At 38.5% G+C, this 22,676-nt stretch overlaps 1 protein-coding gene across 1 annotated transcript; it reads left to right on the top strand.

Moving 5' to 3' along the window:
- Nucleotides 1-574: 574 nt before the first annotated feature.
- On the top strand, nt 575-20,462 carry hoga1 (4-hydroxy-2-oxoglutarate aldolase 1). Its single transcript, XM_062989683.1, has 7 exons — nt 575-824; nt 1,110-1,238; nt 12,416-12,543; nt 14,616-14,750; nt 15,003-15,099; nt 15,337-15,470; nt 20,168-20,462. Exons 1-7 carry the CDS (start codon nt 626-628, stop codon nt 20,315-20,317), a joined length of 972 nt encoding a protein of 323 aa, XP_062845753.1. The 5' UTR covers nt 575-625; the 3' UTR covers nt 20,318-20,462.
- Nucleotides 20,463-22,676: the final 2,214 nt, after the last annotated feature.

The following is a 22,676-nucleotide window of genomic DNA, read 5'->3' as shown; positions in this document are numbered from 1 at the left end:
TGTAGTTCTATTTATGACAGTAGCATGACAGTTTTTCATGCAATGCTGTGGTAAAAGGCTAAATTATTTGCAGTCTTGCATTAAGAAATTTTCATTTTTAACTGATTGGTCATGCCTTACAGCTTTGTGCCAAACTTTAGTAGACAATTGCCAATCATTGCTTGTAAAGACTGATCCTCCTTTTATACCCGAATATGTTTCCCTCATCTGTTCACTTGCTTATTGTGGAACTATGCAACTTAAATGTGCTCTAAAGTTTTCACTTATGTTTTGCCTCTGACTTTTTAGTCTGTGTTGCAGACATCAAATTCTAGATGTTCTGTTTGCAAAATGCAATTTGATTACACACTGGATGTTTTTTCTTTCTACTTTTGCCAGTAAAGATTCTAGATAAACAAATGACAGATTCTTCTTTTTCTTGCCTTTTACAAAATGTCCCAACCTTTTTTGGAAAAGGAGTTTGTAGTTTGCACTATTGTATTATGCTTGTTAGTTTTGCATGATTTTTTTTCCTCCCTAATTTCTATCAATATTTGACAGACAAGTGAAGAACATCTGCCAGTGACCAAAGGTCAGCTTTACTTGTTTTGTGCCTTTTGACCAGATACAAAATAACAAAGCCATAATGTTGATTAAGATTTTAAATCATATGACTAGAAGTAACACTGGTTTTGTATTGAGAGGTATAAGTCAACACTTTGGTCAAAGGCTTGATATTGGTGGGATTTTTCCTCCCATTGCTACTCCGTTCACACAAGAGGGGGATGTGGATTATCAAAGCCTAGAAGAAAACCTGCAGCAGTATGGTAATTTATCTTTTAAAGGTAAGCATAATAATTAAAATGCACTAGTTCATATTACAGTACTTAATTAATATAACCGAATTCATTCATACCTGAAAATATTGGAATTATAAAAGTGTATTCTTTCATTCATATATTTATGCCTGTTTGTTAGTAAATGTTAAAATTCACAAATGTTATGAGTTCTACAGAATTTGTTATACCTTTATATATACTACACATACAATTATGCAAAATATTCAACTTTTTAAACTACATTTATTGTATGTATTAAATACTAATGTCATTTTTTTAAAACCCTGGTAGGTCTTGTTGTTCAAGGCTCTAATGGCGAGTACCCATATATGACATCAGAGGAGCGAATAGATGTAGTGAGGAAAGTTAGAGAGGTTCTCCCCTCATCTAAACTGGTAATGGCTGGATCTGGCTGTGAATGTAAGATTAGTTTTTATTTTGTTTTCAACTTGTACATACACTGTCAAAAATATTTTTACTAATTCAATCTAAGAGGTTATGGCTTCAGTTTCAGTGTGTAATTGTAGTTTGAAGTTTGTAATTTGACTTTTTTAATTTTGTAATTGGAAAGCAACAATAATGTATCATTTATTACAATGCAAAATTAAATAATTAATTTACCTAATAATTAATGATAATGATAACAGAATGCTGTAAAAATGTGTTTGTCCATCCCCTGACTTCTTCTATTTCTGCTGATTTATATACATACAGATAAGTTACAGCACATTAAATATAATATTGAATAAAACAAACTGACAACAGTTATTAAAATAAGTAATAAAAGGTAGATTTGTGTGCTATATGTATAAAAGTGTATAAAATAACTGAAAATACTTAAAATAGAAAATTAACAAGTAAAAAGGATTGGATCAGTTGGTTAGATGGTGATTACTATGCCCAGTTAGTCTGTTTTGGACAGGTCTCTTAATGAGTTACAATTAACACACTGTCAAGTTTGAAAATGACAGTGATACAGACTCCAAATGCATGGGATGCTTCTTACAGCTAAGATGTTTGAGTTTTGTTTGCAGTGAGAGCTGTGGTATAAATTGTGCATGTAGCAGGCTATGCCCAGTGCAGCATTTGAGGGAAGCCAGGTGATCAAGGTTCAGATGCAAAAGTTAAAAAATTACAGAAGATGGTACTGAGGCAAAGGAATGCCAAGCTTGCCCCTTCTTTAGTTCTTCAAGAAAGTAGGGATGCCCAGCACCACATTTATATTCCAAATTGTCAATATTTGGATACCACATTAGCCAGCTAACCCCTTGAAGTCACTACCACCAGCATTGAACAGGAGAAGGCAGTAATCACTACATACCCAAGACAAAAACCCCTGAAGCACAGCAAAGTGGAGACTAATACAATGTAGCCAGACCAGTGAAGAGACGTACAGTACAGCAAGGGCTTGGGATTGTAGGCTGATAAATGTGGCAAATGTAAAATGTATTTCTTGGGGTAGTTCTGTTAACAAATATAAAACAAAATAGCAGATGGTTAAATTCAGTGATCCAGAACTCACACAATGAGGTTGAAATCCAAAAAATAGAGAAAAAATATCCAGATAAAGTTGCACCAGTTTGATAGAATAGATTTTAATATACTAGTAAAAATAATAGTTGAAAAGGGAAAAAATAGACTAGCAGCTGCTGTTACATCGTCAGAAAACCGGTTACACTTAAATGTTTCAAATGTTTTAAATCTAAGCCTAATAACTGGTTGTGCCACTCTTGGCCTTAACAACTGCAATCAAACATTGCAAAAAACTTGCAGTAAGTGGTTTTGACCCACTCCTTTGTGCAGAATTGTTTTAATTTGGCTTCACATAAAGGTTTTTAAACATTAACTGGCTGTTTAAGGGCTTGCCACAGAAGGATTACAATGTAATGGGATACAAGTCAGGACTTTGACTCAGCCACTCCGAAACCTTAATTTTTTTTTCTCTTTGTTTTGAGCAGGACAAAGGTAGATTTTCTTGTGTGCTTTGAGTAATTTTTGTACTTGGCTGTTATGTCATGGACTGACAGGCAGACATTCTCCTTGCGTGGTTCCATCGATTATGACAAGTCATACAAATACTGCAGAAGCACAGCAGCCCCAGAACATCACACTACCACAGCCATGTTTGTTGTTCATATGGTGAAATGTGGTGTTAGTGTTGCACCAGATGTAAAGAGACACATGGCTTTCAAAAACATTTCATTAGCCTAAATATGTACTAAACTTTTCTTCTGAGACCACTCATCTCAAAAGTTTTTAAATAATACATACTAAAAACCAACTTTGATTTCCATAATTTATTTACTTATTTATTTATGCACATTGGTTTAACATGGTTTTAACTTTATGTATTAAGGAATATAAGCATAAAACTATCAGTTTTTTGCTGTTGATTTATGGTTCAACAAATTGGTTAACAGTGGCTGGTATTTAAACAAACACGATCGAAATTGATCATTTGCCGACAATCATACTACTCCTGTTTATCATGCCAAAAATTCCAGTGTATTTTAAAATGTAGTTAAAAAAGTTTTAAATCAGATTTAGATGTTTAAATTAATAAAACATCTAACATACAAACATATCCAATCAAAACTTGTATATGTATACCAAAATAAATTTTTTTTAAATTACATTACTTTTACTATAACAGTTTTGACAATGACTTTGAATGTTCAATCACAATTCCCAAACGTTGAGACAGAAATTAAAATTAATTTCAGATAAAAAATTAATTAAAGCAGTGATTCATGAACTGTCTTTTACATGTATTTAATTAATTAATTAATTATTTAATTTTTAAAATTATAGATATTTTATGTTTAATCAGATTAAATGTACTGATTTTTGTAAATATTCACAAATAAAAAAATGCAAATGCTAAATGTATAAATAAGGATGAAGGAAGATATTTGTCTGAGTTTTCATTTCAGACTAAGACCAGTGACAAAGAAGTATGAAGATTTTCTTTAGGGCATGTAAATAAATGATATTTAACTTTTTTTTGCAGAATTACTTTAACTTTTAAAAGATTTTCAGCTAAACAGCCTGTTTGAGGTCCTGCCACAGTATCTGAATGGGGTTCAAGTCAAGACTTAGACTAGGCCACTCCACAACCTTAATTTTGTTTCTTTTAGGGCCATTTAGAGGTGCTTTGTATTTTTGTGCTTTGTGTTGTTGCATTGCTGCATAACCTATTTGCACTGGAGCTTCAGATCACATACAGATGGATAGGCATTTTTTTCTGTTTATTTTATGCATTTTCTCCCGATTTAGTGGAGAGTAGGGTATAATCGTCTGCTCATGCCCCCTCCGACATGTACGCAGTCCCTCGACCCCCTTTTTTTGCCGGTGTCTCAGTGGATTCGCACATGAGACTCCTCCAATGCACAGGCACCTAGGACTGCTAAGCAGAGTCCTTGCAGAGTGTTTGAAGACCCCACCCATTTCATTAGTCTGGTCTTCTCCCACCCAGCACACTTGATGGCCAATTTTTTGTCTGCTGCAGGCACTGCCAGTTGTGCCCGCTAGATGGCGCCCAGCCGACTAGAAGCAGAGCCAAGATTCAAACCACTGGTGTGCTATTGGAATATCCCGTTGCGCCACCTGGGCAAGGATGGACATTTTTATGAATTTTCTGGTAAAGAGCAAAATTTATTGTCTGTTGATTATCGCCAAGCCCATCACCAAGAATTTCCACATCACCACGTTGCACATAAACAATACACTAACAATCAAACACATATTGAGGGACTGCCAAGCACTAAACACAGAAGACAGAAATTCTTTACCAAAAACAATATACAAAACCTGCTACATCACCTGCTACAATCACCAGGTAAAATACTGAGCTTTTTGACACATTTAAATCTAAAACATCTGTTATAATTTGTTTAAAATGACATAGACATAGGATACAACCTATGTACTGCTGTATAAATAGCCTAAATGTGCTGATACAGCGTTAAACTCGAACAAACAAACAAACTGATGCTCTTGCTCCTAAAAGCCTGAATGTGTTTATCTTCCAATGTGTCATGTTGTCATGGTGATGGTGGTTGTCATGGTGATGGTGGACGCTGGCGCATTTGGCTGCCGCTACCGTTACCGTATTTTATTGTATTTTTATCGTTTTTCGTTTTCATCTTTTTACACACTTTGTGGCTCTATTTCTTTTTATGTTACTTTTGATACTTTCATTTGTTCTTTGATACTTTTGTTCTTTCTACTGTACATCGCGTCTGCGGCTGGTGGCGAACGGTGGATGAGTTTTCCTGGGATCGGCACAATGTTGAACTATTCCGTTGACCAGCTGATGAAGTTCAACAATTGCACTACTCCATCGTGTATTCTAGTCATCAAACAGCTTGGACTCCTTCGCCGGCCTCGTTATTTTCACAGGGGCTCCCGGAGAAAGCTTGTTTATTTTCGAAACGGTAACGCTATTCCATCCTTCTGGTCAGCCGTGCGCACTGCCGCTCCGCAAACACATCTTCAGAGCACTGCTGCCTTGCACAATAGTAGCGGTTTAGTCTCAATGACAACGCTGTCCACGGAGTGGGATGGGAAACGCGGAGTGGACTTTGCACCTGATCTTGTCCGCGACTACTCATTAGATTTCAAACCTGTTTATCTCAGGTGTGTTCAGCCTGACAAATCGGCGCTCAGCTGGCCTGTCCGGGTACGCCCACTTCGCCGTAGAAGAGAGGGAGCGGTACTCACAAACCTACGAGAATTCGTCCCGGAACCGAGCTCGGCCGCTGTATACACCCCGATGAAAATGGCACTGGCCAATGTGAGATCGCTCACGAACAAAACTTTTATCCTGAAAGATTTCTTCTTAAATCATCAGTTAGATTTTATATTTTTAACTGAAACATGGCTCAGTGTTGACGAATTTAGCCCTCTACTGGAACTGTGCCCTCCGGACTGTTCCTTTTTAAGCTGTCCAAGAGCCACTGGTACAGGAGGGGGTGTGGCTGTGGTTTTTAATAACCGATTTAAATGTGAAGCTCTTTCAGTCGAACATTTTACTAGTTTTGAAGTGCAGCTTATACAACTGGATTGTAGTTATCCTCTGATTTGTGCTCTTATATATACAGGTCCTTCTCAAATTAGCATATTGTGATAAAGTTCATTATTTTCCATAATGTAATGATAAAAATTAAACTTTCATATATTTTAGATTCATTGCACACCAACTGAAATATTTCAGGTCTTTTATTGTTTTAATACTGATGATTTTGGCATACAGCTCATGAAAACCCAAAATTCCTATCTCAAAAAATTAGCATATCATGAAAAGGTTCTCTAAACGAGCTATTAACCTAATCATCTGAATCAACGAATTAACTCTAAACACCTGCAAAAGATTCCTGAGGCTTTTAAAAACTCCCAGCCTGGTTCATTACTCAAAACTGCAATCATGGGTAAGACTGCCGACCTGACTGCTGTCCAGAAGGCCATCATTGACACCCTCAAGCAAGAGGGTAAGACACAGAAAGAAATTTCTGAACGAATAGGCTGTTCCCAGAGTGCTGTATCAAGGCACCTCAGTGGGAAGTCTGTGGGAAGGAAAAAGTGTGGCAGAAAACGCTGCACAACGAGAAGAGGTGACCGGACCCTGAGGAAGATTGTGGAGAAGGGCCGATTCCAGACCTTGGGGGACCTGCGGAAGCAGTGGACTGAGTCTGGAGTAGAAACATCCAGAGCCACCGTGCACAGGCGTGTGCAGGAAATGGGCTACAGGTGCCGCATTCCCCAGGTCAAGCCACTTTTGAACCAGAAACAGCAGCACTGGACTGTTGCTCAGTGGTCCAAAGTACTGTTTTCGGATGAAAGCAAATTTTGCATGTCATTCGGAAATCAAGGTGCCAGAGTCTGGAGGAAGACTGGGGAGAAGGAAATGCCAAAATGCCTGAAGTCCAGTGTCAAGTACCCACAGTCAGTGATGGTCTGGGGTGCCATGTCAGCTGCTGGTGTTGGTCCACTGTGTTTTATCAAGGGCAGGGTCAATGCAGCTAGCCATCAGGAGATTTTGGAGCACTTCATGCTTCCATCTGCTGAAAAGCTTTATGGAGATGAAGATTTCATTTTTCAGCACGACCTGGCACCTGCTCACAGTGCCAAAACCACTGGTGAATGGTTTACTGACCATGGTATTACTGTGCTCAATTGGCCTGCCAACTCTCCTGACCTGAACCCCATAGAGAATCTGTGGGATATTGTGAAGAGAAAGTTGAGAGACACAAGACCCAACACTCTGGATGAGCTTAAGGCCGCTATCGAAGCATCCTGGGCCTCCATAACACCTCAGCAGTGCCACAGGCTGATTGCCTCCATGCCACGCCGCATTGAAGCAGTCATTTCTGCAAAAGGATTCCCGACCAAGTATTGAGTGCATAACTGAACATAATTATTTGAAGGTTGACTTTTTTTGTATTAAAAACACTTTTCTTTTATTGGTCGGATGAAATATGCTAATTTTTTTAGATAGGAATTTTGGGTTTTCATGAGCTGTATGCCAAAATCATCAGTATTAAAACAATAAAAGACCTGAAATATTTCAGTTGGTGTGCAATGAATCTAAAATATATGAAAGTTTAATTTTTATCATTACATTATGGAAAATAATGAACTTTATCACAATATGCTAATTTTTTGAGAAGGACCTGTAGACCACCTAAAGTGGTTGGTAATTTTATCAATGAATTTTCTAACTTCTTGGCTTGGATTATACCTACTGCAGACAGACTTTTAATTCTGGGGGATTTTAATATTCATGTCTGTTGCCCAAACAAACCTATGGTCAGTGAATTTATGCACCTAATAGAATCTTTTAACCTTGTACAGTCAATCAGTGGTCCCACTCATAGTCTCGGTCATACTCTTGATCTTGTTTTATCTTATGGTTTTCCTATTAATAATACTGTAATCGAGGATGTTGGGTTTTCTGATCATAAATCAGTATTTTTTTATATCACATTGCCAATGCAAGCCACCGGCACCAGAGCTACAAGCTGTCGTTATCGGCCTATAAACTCTGCTACAGCAAGCATTTTTTCAGAATCTTTTCTTAAGATGTCCCCTCTAGAGTGCAATGTGCCTCCTTTATCTAATTCAACTGCTGATGAATTGGTCACCATGTTTAACTCCACCTGCTCATCAATCCTTGACTCTGTGGCTCCCTTCACAACCAGGCGGGCTAAGGGTAAACCCAATCAGCCATGGGTAAATGATAATATCCGCATCCTTAGAACAGAGTGTCGGAAAGCAGAGCGGAAATGGAAGAAAGACAGGCTTCAGGTATCTTTTGAGATTTTAAAGAGCTGCCTGTTTGCTTTTCAAGAAGCTACTAGGCTGGCTAGAGAAAGCTATTTTTCAAATATTCTATCTAGGCACAGAAACAAACCCAGAGTTTTATTCACTACTATTAACTCTGTTCTAAATCCACCAATTTGTTACCCTGTCGAGTCCTCTAAAATTTGTGAGGATTTTTTGCAGTTTTTCATGGGGAAAATTGAGACAATCAAATTAAATATAACACCCTCTAATAATGACCCCCATCCAAATTTGGGGTGTTCGGATAGCTTCTATCTTTTTGAGCCCATCTCTCTTTCTGCATTGAAAGATGTGTTTTTTTGCATGAAACCCACAACCTCTCCTGGTGATATTATCCCCACTTCCCTCCTTATGGAAACAGTTACAATTGGTCCTACTCTGTTGACTATAATAAATGCCTGTCTATCTTCTGGTACTGTTCCTGTGTGTTTTAAGCATGCTGCTGTGCAGCCCTTACTTAAAAAACATAATCTTAATATCTCTATACTTAATAATTATCGACCAATCTCAAAACTACCCTTCCTTTCTAAAGTATTGGAGAAAGTGGTGCTTTCAAAGCTGTGGGCTCATTTGACAAAAAATGACATCTTTGAAATTTTTCAGTCTGGTTTTAAACCTTTTCATAGTACAGAATCAGCCCTCCTAAAGGTGACTAATGACCTGCTCCTTGCTGCAGATGCAGGAAAGTGTGCTATCTTAGTCTTATTAGACCTTACCGCCGCTTTTGATACTGTTGACCACAATTTGCTCATTCAACGTCTTGAGCATGTGGTTGGCCTTAGGGGGGCAGCACTATGTTGGTTTAAGTCTTATCTTTGCAATAGGACCTTCTCAGTACATGTCTGTAATTTCTTTTCTTCTGTTTCTACCATTGGCTGTGGGGTTCCTCAAGGATCTATCCTGGGGCCGGTACTGTTTGCTTTATATATGCTTCCTTTGGGGAAAATCATCAGGAAGTATGGTATTCAATTTCATTGTTATGCCGACGATACCCAGCTGTACCTCCCCCTGCGTCCAACCGATTTGTGCTCTTTTAAACGCCTGAAGGAATGCTTGAAAGAGATTAAGTGTTGGTTAGCAAATAGTTTTCTTCAACTGAATGAGGATAAAACAGAAGTTATTCTCTTTGGCTCTCCCAAATATACAGATCCTTTAATAGAAAACATTGGGGAACTGTCAGACTATGTGAAATCACAGGTAAAGAATCTTGGGGTAATATTTGATTCTGACCTGAAATTCGATAAACAAATAAACTCTGTTGTTAGAAGCAGCTTTTTTTCACCTTAGATCAATTGCTAAGATCAAATCAATTTTGTCACCACAAGACCTGGAAAAGGTAATTCATGCACTTATTTCATGTCGCCTAGACTACTGTAACAGTTTGTATATGGGTATAAGTAAGTCCTCATTAGCTCGGTTACAGCTAGTCCAAAATGCAGCGGCACGTCTGCTCACAGGTACAAAGAAGTTTGACCACATTACCCCGGTCCTGGCATCTCTCCATTGGCTTCCTGTAAGCTACAGGATCCAATTTAAAGTTCTTCTGTTCGTTTTTCAGTCCTTATATGGATTGGCGCCATCTTACATAAGAGACTTGCTCCATTTCTATTGTTCTCCTAGATCTCTTAGGTCATCCGATCAATTGCTCTTGGCTGTGCCACGTGCACGGTCAAAGCTCAAAGGTGATCGAGCCTTTGCAGTTGCTGCTCCGAGGTTGTGGAACAGTCTACCTTTGGACATCAGGGCCGCTTCCTCCATTTGTGTTTTTAAATCTAGACTAAAAACGCACTTCTACCAACTAGCGTTTCCTGGATGAGTGTCATGGTCTGCGTTTCTGTTGTTCTACTGTTTTATACTTTGTGTTGCTTTTTATATGTGTGTTTTATGTTTCAACATGTACAGCACTTTGGTTGTAAATGTGCTTTATAAATAAATTAATTACTTACTTACTTACTTCATCTTTCTTCAGTGTCTAGGCTTTATAAATGGCAACTGACAAGACCAAGATTTTTATTAATCATAGCTTGGTAATGGTGCTAACTGACTTGTTTTTCCATATCCTTGTCAATTAATTTAACCATCTGTCTTATTGCCATTTTTTACTTTATTTCAGCATCTCATTCTGCAGTATTTGATTACTTTCTAAATATAAGGATTCCACTTGTTTCAATCATCTAACTTCTACCATAATTTCCAGTACGTGTTTACTTTTTGCTGCATTAATTAGCATGTTGTATTCCTGCGCCGCCTTCTTTATACAACACACCAGCTTCTTGTGATGTGACCAATAATACAATGTCATCAGCATACCTGAGATTACCTGTCAATGATCTTTCCACCAATCTAGAATTCTCTGGCAAATTTTGGAGCACCTTTGTTATCACTTGTTCTCCAAGGTGTGTTGTTCTCTGATGTGTGATTGTCCTGGCAGCAGCATGTTGCTGGCTATACGGATTCCTGGAGTAGTTGAACCAGCAAGGTTATCTGTAATTGGTCATGCTGTATATGTCAGATGCCTTTGTGAAATCAATGAAACATAAATATTGTGCCTGGTTCTTTTCTCTAGCTTCCTTAATGATAATCAGGAGGTTTGTGATCTGATACCGCATGTCTCTTCTCGACCTAAATCCAGTTTGTTCTTTTGCAGTCTCTTTAGCTTGGTTTGCATTTATTTCATGCAGGATCTTGCTAACATGTGAGACCAGTGCAGTATTGCTGTAGTTGCTGCATTGAGGCAAGTCACTTTTCTTAGGCAGTGAAAAAGACTGTGTCCATTTTTCTGGCAAGATTCCAGTCTCTCCTACTCTTTCCTGCAGACCTTATGCAGCTTGTTCAGAGTCATCTCTCCACCAAACATGAGCAGTTCAGCTGCTATAGGCCAGTTGCAATTTTATCTGGACCAGGTGCCTTTCGCCTAGTCATTTTAGCATGGCACACCTGATTTCTTCCTTCAGTGGTGGTGGTTCTTTTTCATTAACATATCTGATAGTTGATCTCTTCTTCACACAAGTTTTTTTGTTTTTGACATGCATTCTTTGTTTTTTGTTTTTTTCTGTTTTTGTCTTTGATCCCTGTACTGGTGACTCCAGTAGCCAGCATACTGGTTTCACGATTCAGGCACAGTCTCAATTTTTACATCAAGCAAAAACATATTTATTTAGATAGGCCTTTGATTAGTCTTTTCAAACCAGGGATGTGTGGCTTTGATTCTAGGTGTCTGGGGTCTGGGCAGTCTGGTGCTCTTATGTTTGTTGACGGTGGGGGAGGTTGGTGCTGACATCCTGTGAAAGCCCTCATGAATGTGTTACCTGCTAACTCTCTTTTCAAGTTATGTTGTAATAATTAGGGGCCAGGGTCTCCTGCTACTCTCTGACATCTTACTCTTAATGATTTCACATTTTAACTACATTTTTTGTTTTTTTAATGTGGGGTGGTTCTGATGAAAACCGGTTTACCCATCTGAGGTTAAAAACTGCAAGTCAAGACTGCAGTGCCAACAATGCTTCAATGATATGATGGAAACCTGGCGTGTTTGCACAGAAAATGTCCAGAACTCACTACTGACTTTATCACAGACTGGACTAAATAGTAACGAACTCCAGTTGGTTGTTTATTCTTTTTGCAAATTATTATGAACTTTTAGTTTAGTTTTAGTTTTAGTAGTATTAGTAAATTAATTTTGTATGTGTATGATGTGTGTAAGTCTAATGCATTCAAATTATTCTCCAGGCTACCCAAGGAGGATGGGTCCTCTCAAGGTTTTTTCCTGTAATTTTAGGGGAGTTTTTCTTTGCCAATGTCACCCTTGGCTTGCTCAACAGGGGTTTTGGTCTGTGAGTCCTGGATTCTGTAAAGTTGCTTTGAGACAATGTCTGTTGTAAAAAGCACTATACAAATAAATTTGACTTGACTTGACTCCTTGTGCCTAGTGTTTTCAGGTGGCACCTAATCAGGATAAAAAAATGACTTTTAAACATTGGTCTGCATTTTTTCCTCAAAGATTACATGACACAATATATAAACTGTATCAGTTATGTTTTGTTTACTCATTAAAACAATTGCTAGTTAAGTCAGTATAAGTTGAAGTCAGTATAGTATGAAGTATTTTGATGTATGATGTAGTTGTCCCCGGGAGAACATTTAACATAAACTTAATTTACTACAGACCAGTATGCTGCTGATAATGATTATTGATTATGATGCAATCCAATTTCAATTTTAATAAAGTCATGAAATTATGAATTCTCCTTTTTCAGCCACCAGAGAGACAATCAAACTGAGCAAGAGTATGGCCAGTGCAGGTGCTGATTGTGTGCTTGTAGTAACACCAAGTTTTTATCATGGTAAAATGGACACGAGTGCACTCATTCACCACTATACACAGGTATGTTACATGAACTGTAAAAATATGTTGTATGTACAGTCTAGAAATGGAAAGAAAAAATGTGTGTTTTTGGCCTTTCTAGACAGTTTCTTTCCCAGCGAGCCTATAATTCTGGATCTTGAAAAAGTGGCAGAGTATCCTGCGGCCACCCGAACGTAGCAGAGTTTTTTTTGGCCGTCTGTGGACAAGAATGTGCGGACTTAATGCATACGCATACATTCAGGCATTTGAATACGCATAGGTTGGGGCATATGTAGTACATGCAGGCATACGTTGTGGCATTTGTAGGCGCCACTACGAGTGGCAGACTACTTAGTAGCTCTGTGTTGCCGTACTTATATACGGTACTTCTCATCTGTTCTACACAGATTAGTGTGCATTTTATGTGTTTGTGTATCCTGTGCATGGCTGGATTACTGACCGGGCCAGTGGGGCCAGCGCCCAGGGGCCCCTGAGGTCAGGGGGCCCCAAAACATTTTGCGATGCCTATCAACATTTATGATACAATATATTTTTATTTCCGAGGGCCCTCCATTTTAAGGATCCTCTGACTATTAGGGACTTTGACCCCAGGGCCTCTTGGGGGCCCTAGCCATGCTTTTGGGCCCCTTATGAAAATGGATGAGGCGTTGTGGCACTGCTCTGACTTCGACTTCTGGCTATTAGGGGTCCTAGGAAAGAGGGGGGCATATTTTTAGAGGGCCCTGGTTATGAGAGCCCCTACCAGGGGGCCCTAGAGAAGAGCAGAGCATACCATTAGAGGGCCCTGTGACTTCCATAGAAGTCGTTTACCATAGCTCCTTGACTTTCTAGGGACCTACAAATTGCCAGGCAAGCTACAATTATTTCATAACAGACGTTTTGTTGCAAATATGCGATTCAGGCCCTTACTTAATGTTTCTGAATTTGTATTGTTTCAAAATTATTATGTTCAATTTCTCTTAAGCGCAGAGACACAAATTAATTTAGCAATTTTGCAATTATTTAAATTTAAGACAAGCAATTTCAAGCAGTTTGAATGCATACACACACTTAACTGAGCTATTTGATGTTCTTTTCATGCCTGACAATATGTCCAACAGTGAGCTCACTTTAAAGGCTAACTCACTCGCTGCAGCATATCCTTCAGATCTGAACATGAGCCTGGCAGATGAATTGATACAATACAAATCATTCATAACAGAAAAAAAGGGGCCCAGACTATCCTTAATCCGTCCTTGATCCTGTGGACTCTTTCATTACAACATCTGGCCATTTTAATCACATTAACCTGGACACTGCTTTCTATCAGAATGTAGACTGTCTCACTAGAAAACAAAACAGGACAATTGACCTCTTAAATGCCAACATGAAATATGTTGCATACAAGCACAAAATAAATATGTTGACACCACCACTTCACTTCTTGTTGGTGCATCCACCTATGGTGATGGTGTCCCCAACCCCCCAGGCCAAAACCTTGTTTAGTGTGTCAGTGTCAAAAGTGTTTAATCACTGCTAGGAGCAGTGGTGGCAGACTGGTTAAGGTATTGACTATTAACAGAAAGATTGAGGATTCAAGTTCCATACTGCCACTTATGGAACCTTGACCATAGCAAATTGCTAGGACTGTATTCTGTCTCAAATGTAATTGCTTTGTGTAAAAATTGTCAAATGTTCAAATTAAACTTACTGTACTTCCTCTTAATTTAAAAAAATTGCTTCAAAGAACATGCTATTTATGCCTTTAGTGACCAGTGATCATCACAGGCTTATTGGACGCTTGATATTTATACAGCTGTTCATTCATTTATTTCATGTATTTCATTTATTCTTTATTAATGTATAATTAGGTTTGACAAAAATCAGTAACTTAAATTTTTGTTCCTAATTGTATAAATTATTTTATGTACTGCTGAACCCTTAAATTCAGGGCTTCATAACAAAGCTATCTGATTTACCTTAAGGGGTTTTGCTTAATTTTAGAAAAAAAATATAATAAACCTAGCTGGTTTTTAAGGACTTATTAATTAATAATTTTGTAGTTAATCATTGCATTGTTTTGTTTAAATCTTTTGTTCCCCAATGTGTAGGTGGCAGATTCCAGTCCTATACCTGTTGTGCTATACAGCGTACCAGCTAACACCTTTCTTGATCTGCCTGTGGATGCAGTGGTGCAGTTATCTCAGCATCCAAACATAATTGGTATCAAAGACAGTGGTGGAGATGTAAGAGATACTTTCATTTTTTAACTAACCATTTGGGTTTGTAAGAAATTCTGTTATTTACTTAAATCTTGTATAATACCATCTACATGTAGACTTAAATGTCCCTGTTCACAGTATTTTTCTAGTCCCCTTTTAAATATGAGTTTAAGACTGTGGTAACACTTTGTAGAATGTGTTCTGAGACATTTAAAATAAGCAAATGCATAAATATTTTTCTTCATTATTTTTACATTGGAACAATGTAAAACAAAGATTACCAAAATTGGACTGATTTTACACAAGACAAGATCACAGGATTTTCAAGTGTTGGCAGGGTCAGCTGGGTTCCTCATGGCTGCATACTCAGTAGGTAAGTATCTATTTACAAGTTCTCCTTTTTGCGTATTCCTAATGGCTAATTTGTGATGGATGTGTCTAAAGAGTTATGCTTTTAGCATTATGATGTCTGGATATCATCACAGCAATAAATATTATAAGCACGTTTTACTGTTTTTAATCAATTAATGACTAAATGTTATTGAGTTAAAAAAGCATATATAAGCTGAAAAACACAAACTTTTACGACTTTTTTGCTATGTTTCTACAGGTGCTGTTGGGGGTGTGTGTGCTTTAGCAAATGTCTTAGGTCAGCAAGTATGTGAGCTAGGAGAGCTATGTAAATCTGGTCAATGGGACAAAGCCAAGGACCTTCAATATCGTCTTATTGAACCAAACACAGCGGTATGCCTCACATGACAATCGTAACAATTACAACAGCAGTTAAACAAAGCAAAAATGTTCTCTTACAAATTGCACCTAGTTTCATTAGAAAATGGATAGATCAGATTTCATGCAATGCTGAAGGTGAATAAGCTACCTTAAGTTGTCATCTACAAAATTATTACATCTACAGGAAAAGCTACAGAGCCATAGCAAACATTTTAAAAATCACTGAAGGAACAGCACTTAAGTAAGTATTGTAAATGTAATTTAATTTTGTGACATGGCCTTCTATTTTCTGCCACGTTATGACTTTAACCCGAAAACAACATGCAGTTCATAACACATTTAATTTAAACATTTAGTAAACACTTAAACATTTTTTTTTTGCATTGAGCAGATGCTTTTATTTGAAGTGACTTGCACTTTTGACCGTATACACTCGAACAATTGAGGGTTTAGGTGTGAGTTTTTCATGTCAACGCACATTCTCTGCCAACTTAGCGCAACACTGAGTTGGCTGCAGGGCTGACAAGAGATTGGGATGCTCAGTCATCTATTTGATTCCACAGACCATAAGTTCAAGTAACAATGCCTTACTGGCTTGGACATCGCCTAGGATAAAAAGGTTCACTGTATACACTGATGACCCAGTAGTACCCTTTTTAATGCACACCTTTTCTCACAAAGTTTGTAACCAAGAGAGAAGATGCAGTAAAGGAGAAGATGGAGTGACCAAAGAGAGAAGTTGCAGAGACTCATGAGCTACACATCAAATTTTGTGTCAAGATAGTACATTTGAAAGTTGGGGGTCTCAATTCATTTGGCAAGTTATCAATATTTGGCAGTGATTTGGAGAGACTGAGCATCAGTATTTGTGGGCTGTCCTAGACTAAATGTTCAGGCAATGGCTAGTGCTGTTACCAGGAAAAGAGGGCTGCAAACAAAATGTTGCAGTCTGGGTTCACAGAAACGTTGCTACATACCTAACATCCTACAACCTAGTGAGTATCAGGGTCATATCATTTTACATTTACAGCATTTAGAGAGTGCTTTTATCCAAAGTGACAATTGGATTAAAACAACTACCTATTGATCAAGTCAAGTCAAGTCAACTTTATTTATATAGCGCTTTTTACAATATACATTGTCTCAAAGCAACTTTACAAAATCCAGGACCAACAGATACAAAAACCCCTGGGATCACTATTCCAGTACCTTAACCACTGAGCTACCACTGCCCTTATCAGCCACATTTGCCACAAATCTGACTATTACCCAGTGTTACACAACAACTGCTGACAAACAAAATGATGAAACTAACCAATTCTGCAAGGAGATTGAATGTATGCTTGCATTGACTCCTAAAGAGAGCCTACTTGTGATTACCAGTGATTTCACTGCAAGAGTCAAATAAAATGCAGAAAAAAGTTAAGTCCATGGGAAATCTGGTCAAACAGTAGGAATCAGACACTGGTGGATTTCTGTGCTTGAACATAAGTTGATTCTCTGCACTGTTCCACCTACTTTTACTTTACTTTTTACTTTTTCAGCATTTAGTGGACGCTTTTATCCAAAGCGACTTACAATTGTGACAGTATACAATCTGAGCAATTGAGAGTTAAGGGTCTTGCTCAAGGACCCAACAGTGGCAACTTGGCCATGGTGGGGCTTGAACCAGCAACCTTCTGATTACTAGTCCAGTGTCTTAACCACTAAGCTACAACTGCCCTACACAACAGGCAAAGATGGACTGTGTCAACATTTACAAAATGTCATGCTGAAAGCTGCTAAGGAAACAGAAAAACTGCAAGAAATGCAAAAACTGGATTCCCAGTGACACCTGTGAGTGGACAAGAAAAAAGCGCTAAGCAAAAAAAGTCCCCCAGTGAATACAGAAAGCCAGTGTCCAAACTTTGAGACAGTGTCCAAACTGAATCAAATATACCATAATCAAATATTGACTGTACCAGTGATGATTTTAAAAAAGTTTTAATGATAAGATCAAAGTCAGAATGTGTCACTTGGCAATATTAAGCATCAATTCACTTTAAGCAGCGTGGGTGATAATAGTGACCTAATCAACAAGGTAATCCAACTAAATTCCTTTAATCCAATCTCCCAAACTGAACCAACTGCGTTGATTAAATCATCAAAGTCATCATCATGTATACTTCACCATGTTCCAGCTTGTTTACTTCCAGCCATTGTAGAGCCCCTGCTTACTTTAATAAATGCATCCCTTAGCCTTGGGTATGTACCCAAAGTGTTTAAAAGTACTGTTATTAAACCCCTGATTAAAAAACCTCATCTCAATCCAGACGTTCTGTCTAATAATAGGCCGATTTCAAACCTTCCTTTTGTCTCCAAGATTCTAGAAAAAGCAGTTTCTAAACAGTTATGTTCTTATTAACATGAAAACAGTATTCATAAAATTTCAGTCAGGATTTAGACCCAACCATAGTACCAAAACTGCATAAATTAGGGTAGTTAATGATTTATTAATGTCCTCTGATAATGGATGCGTCGCTTTTCTTGTTCTATTAGATCTTAGTGCAGCGTTTGATAGTGTAGATCATAACATTTTACTGGATAGGCTAGAAAAAACAGTATGTGTTAAAGGACTCGCACTCTCTTGGTTTGAAATATATTTGACTGACCGCTCTCAATTTGTCTATGTAAAGAAAAAAAACTCGGAAAACTACAAAAGTATGGTGTTCCACAGGGGTCAGAATTGGGACCTCTATTATTTACACTCTAATCTAAACTCTGGATCTTAGGCTGCAAGAGACAAGTTGTCTAACCTGGTGCTAAACCTTAACGCTTTATCCACAAAGTTGAATCAGTTCATCTGGACATAAGTTTGTTGTAGAGATACGTTTCGTCACTCAATCCGAATGACTTCTTCAGTCTGAGCTGGTGTTGAATACCCCAACCTTATATGCAGTTGATTTGCATAACGACTGATCACTACCCATTGCATAACAATGGAACTGGTGATCAGGTCCATATGAAATTCACAATGACCATTAATTACAATGGTCATGTGTGTCTTTCACACATGATTGGGGTAAAGCTCCAATTACGGCGTTGTATGATGGTGAGAGATGTACTCTCAGGCCCCCTCCCCGGTTCAGAGATGGTCGTTCCCTCTTCACGTAAATGGCCTCTTTGACTCCACGTTCAAACCAGCGTTTCTCCTTGTCAAGGATCTGCACATCTTCATCATTAAATGAGTGGCCGCTGGCTTGCAGGTGGGTGTAAACCGCAGAGTCCTGGCCAGAAGAGGTTGATCTTCTATGTTGGGCCATCCGTTTCGGATGGCCCAACATAGAAGATCAACCTCTTCTGGCCAGGACTCTGTGGTATGGTGGCATAAACCTTAACGCCAGTGGCTGTTTAGTTTCCCCGATGTACAGTTCCCGGCAATCCTCCCGGCACCTAACAGCATACACTACGTTACTCTGTTTGTGTGGAGGAACCCGGTCCTTAGGGTGAACTAATTTCTGGCGTAGCGTGTTCTGGGGTTTGAAAGCAATTTACCTTAGCTTAACTTAACGCTTTATCTGTAACTCCTAGCTCGGATACGAAAAACTTGGGTGTTACAATGGATTCAGATCTCTCCTTTGATGCCCATGTTAATAATATTACTAGAGTTGCGTTCTTTCATTTGCGAGATATCTCTAAAATAAGAAATATACTGTTAATGACGCTGATGCATGCGTTTATAACTTCTTGGTTAGATTATTGTAATGCTGTTCTCACTGGATGCTCTGGCAGATCCATCAACAAACTCCAGTTGGTTAAAAATGCAGCAGCTCGAGTGCTAACCAGAACTAGAAAGTTTGGTTATATTAGTCCTATTTTATCATCTCTACACTGGCTGAAAATTAAATTCCACATTAATTACAAAATACTTTTACTAACCTACAAAGCGCTACATGGTCTGGCTCCACAGCATCTGAGTGAACTTATTGAGCACTACAACCCAGCACGTTCACTTCGTTCACAAGGTGCAGGGTTACTTATAGTTACTAGAATCACAGCTGGTGAAAGAGCATTTTCTTAACGAAGCTCCACAACTTTGGAATAATCTCCCTGCCTCTGTTCGGGATTCAGACACAATCTCAATGTTCAATCTAGATTGAAAACATATTTATTTTCTCAGGCTTTTGATTAGTCTTTCCAAACTAGGGGTGTGTGGCTCCGGTCCTGGGGGTCTGAGGTCTGGGCAGTCTAGATATACTGTACATTAGAAATTCACTGAAGCAAAGTGCAATGCTGCCTGGCTTTGTGATGAACTCACTTCATGTGATTTTCACTATTCTCAGATTTTTGGCCCCAACTGTAGTCTTTCACATTGCTGAGATGAAATTCCTGCCCACTCTTTCATGCCATTTTAACCTAGACACATTGGAGAACTTTTGACAGTGAAGGTTTTACAACAGTATCTTTGAAGTTAGGCCAATTCAAAACCTTAATCATCTCTTGTTTGAGCCAATGCTGTGTTCCCTTTCTGCTAGATGTAACAGGACCCAAGTATTCCAAAAAGTTTCATAACTTTTAAAAGAATTAGCAAAGTCTGCATATAATTAAACGTGGGTATTTTTTTAGTATGTGTGAACTGAATGTACCACAGTATGTTATTCTGTTATGTACTAAATATGTTATTTTTAAAGAATCAAATTACATATTTTGCCTGTATTCTTGTTTTGTAGGTGACTAGGAAGTTTGGTGTTCCTGGTCTAAAGAAGGCAATGGAGTGGTTTGGGTATAATGGTGGTGTGTGTCGCTCGCCTTTGCAGCCTCTGTCCGAAGTACAGATAAAACAGCTTCGAGCAGACTTCTCCTCTAATGGTTGGTTGTAAAAATCCAAAAAGTTGGAACAGTATAGAAAATTTAATTAAGCATTTCTTTTATTTCATTGCAGACAGTATGAACCCAAGATATTTTAAGTTAAACTTTATTTTGGGAGCACCTGATCTAATGAAATAAAATGTATTTTAAATTAAATCTGCTTTCACTTTGAACCCTTTTTTGTATCTCTAATAAGACTCAGAAGTGTGAAACAAAATTGTTATTATTGTGCCTGATCAGCATTTTGAGAAAGTATTTTTGGGCAAGTAGGGGAGCATTAAACAGATTAAAGCTCACTCCCAGATGCCCTGCGCATTCATATAGTACTGTAATCTATTTTACTATCCTTAAACTGAGGAACAGGTTTCTATCCTTGGTAAAAAGCATCATGCAACTTTTGTCCTAAACACAACTGTTTGTTTTAAATAGCACAGTGTTGAATGGTAAGTCCACCATTTACACTTTTTATGGCAAACCCTAGTCTGCAACATTTGTTGTAAATTTGTATGTGTATGCCGTCATGATACCTGCAGAATAAATTACATTAAATTTGATTACAGACCAATTTCAAATGCTCTATGTGGACTAACTTAAAGAATGATTTTGCCTGAGCCAGGAGGTAAAATCTCATGCCACCGAAAGGGTTTCACAAGTAAATGTTATTAAATAAAAAAACATGCACATAATTACAGTGCATCCGGAAAGTATTCACAGTATTTCCCCCTCAGAATTCTATACACAATACCCCATGATGACAAAGTGAAATTTTTTTTTTTTTTAATTTAAAATTTTTAAGTAAATGTAAATAAGTATTCACAGCCTTTGCTATGACACTCAAAATTGAGCTAAGGTGCATCCTGTTTCCACTGATCATCCTTCAGATGTTTCTAAAATGTGATTGGAGTCCACCTTTGGTGACCAAGAATCCGATGGTCACTCTGGCAGAGCTCCAGCGTTGCTCTGTGGAGAGAGGAGAACCTTCCAGAAGGACAACCATTTCTGCAGCACTCCACCAATCAGGCCTGTATGGTAGAGTGGCCAGATGGAAGCCACTCCTCAGTAAAATGCACATGACAGCCCACCTGGAGTTTGCCAAAAGGCACCTGAAGGACTCTCAGACAAAATTCTCTGGTCTGATAAAACAAAGATTGAACTTTTTGGCCTGAATGCCAAGCGTCATGTCTGGAGGAAACTAGGCACAGCTCATCACCTGTCCAATACCATTCCTACAGCGCGGCATGGTGGTGGCAGCCTCATGCTGTGAGGATGTTTTTCGGCAGCAGGAACTGGGAGACTAGTCAGGGAAGAGGGAAAGATGACTGCAGCAATGTATCCTTGATGATAACCTGCTCTGGACCTCAGACTGGGGCGAAGGTTGATCTTCCAACAGGACAACGGCCCTTAGCACACAGCCAAGATAACAAAGGAGTGGCTTCATGACAACTCTGTGAATGTCCTTGAGTGGCCCAGCCAGAGCCCAGACTTGAACCTGATTGAACATCTCTGGAGAGATCTGAAAATGGCTGTGCACCAACGCTCCATATCCAACCTGATGGAGCTTGAGAGGTTCTGCAAAGAAGAATGGAAGAAACTGCCCAAAAATCGGTGTGCGAAGCTTGTAGCATCATACTCAAAAATACTTGAGGCTGTAATTGCTGACAACAAAGTATTGAGCGAAGGCTGTGAATACTTATGTACATATTTTTGTGTTTTATTTTTAATAAATATGCAAAAAATTTTAAACTTTTTTCACTTCATCATGGGGTATTGTGTGTAGAATTTTGTCATGTCATCAACATGAACACTTAAATGTTTTTAGTATCGGACATACATTCCATGGAAATCACTATTGTTTTTTAACAAATAGTGCTTGTTTTTGTCACCACATCTATGCAAACATCCGTCAATCTCTTGTACAGGCTAAACAATTAATAAATAAGCATTCAATATTAACAGCATGGATAGTGTTAAAATATAAAACGGAAATAATTAATATGCGAAAAATGCTCACGTTCCGATGCTCACGTACCCCATTGTTGGCGCTTTTGGCGGTGGACAGGGGTCAGCATGGGCACCCATGCTGGTCTGCGGCTATGCAGCCCCCATACGCAACAAACTGCGATGCAATGTGTATTCTGACACAATTCTATCAGAACCAGCATTAACTTCTTCAGCAATTTGAGCTACAGTAGCTCATCTGTTGGATCGGATCACACAGGCGAGCATTCGCTTCCCATGTGAATCAGTGAGCCTTGGTTGCCAATGACCCTGTTGCCGGTTTACCACTGTTCCTTTCTTGGACCACTTTTGATAGATACTAACCACTGCAGACCGGGAACACCCCACAAGAGCTGCAGTTTTGGAGATTCT

The sequence above is a fragment of the Trichomycterus rosablanca genome, chromosome 27 (assembly GCF_030014385.1).
Source record: "Trichomycterus rosablanca isolate fTriRos1 chromosome 27, fTriRos1.hap1, whole genome shotgun sequence".
Lineage (NCBI taxonomy): Eukaryota > Metazoa > Chordata > Actinopteri > Siluriformes > Trichomycteridae > Trichomycterus > Trichomycterus rosablanca.
Note: the sequence above shows the minus strand (reverse complement) of the source record. Positions and strands in the feature narration are given on the sequence as shown.

What these genes read in the sequence shown, in the direction of transcription:
- hoga1 (XM_062989683.1), top strand. Translation starts at nt 626, where the DNA reads ATGTTGATTAAGATTTTAAATCATATGACTAGAAGTAACACTGGTTTT. An exon ending in TCAAAGACAGTGGTGGAGAT is followed by an intron (nt 14,751 to 15,002) that starts GTAAGAGATACT and finishes TGTAAAACAAAG; the next exon opens with ATTACCAAAATTGGACTGAT. An exon ending in TTATTGAACCAAACACAGCG is followed by an intron (nt 15,471 to 20,167) that starts GTATGCCTCACA and finishes CTTGTTTTGTAG; the next exon opens with GTGACTAGGAAGTTTGGTGT.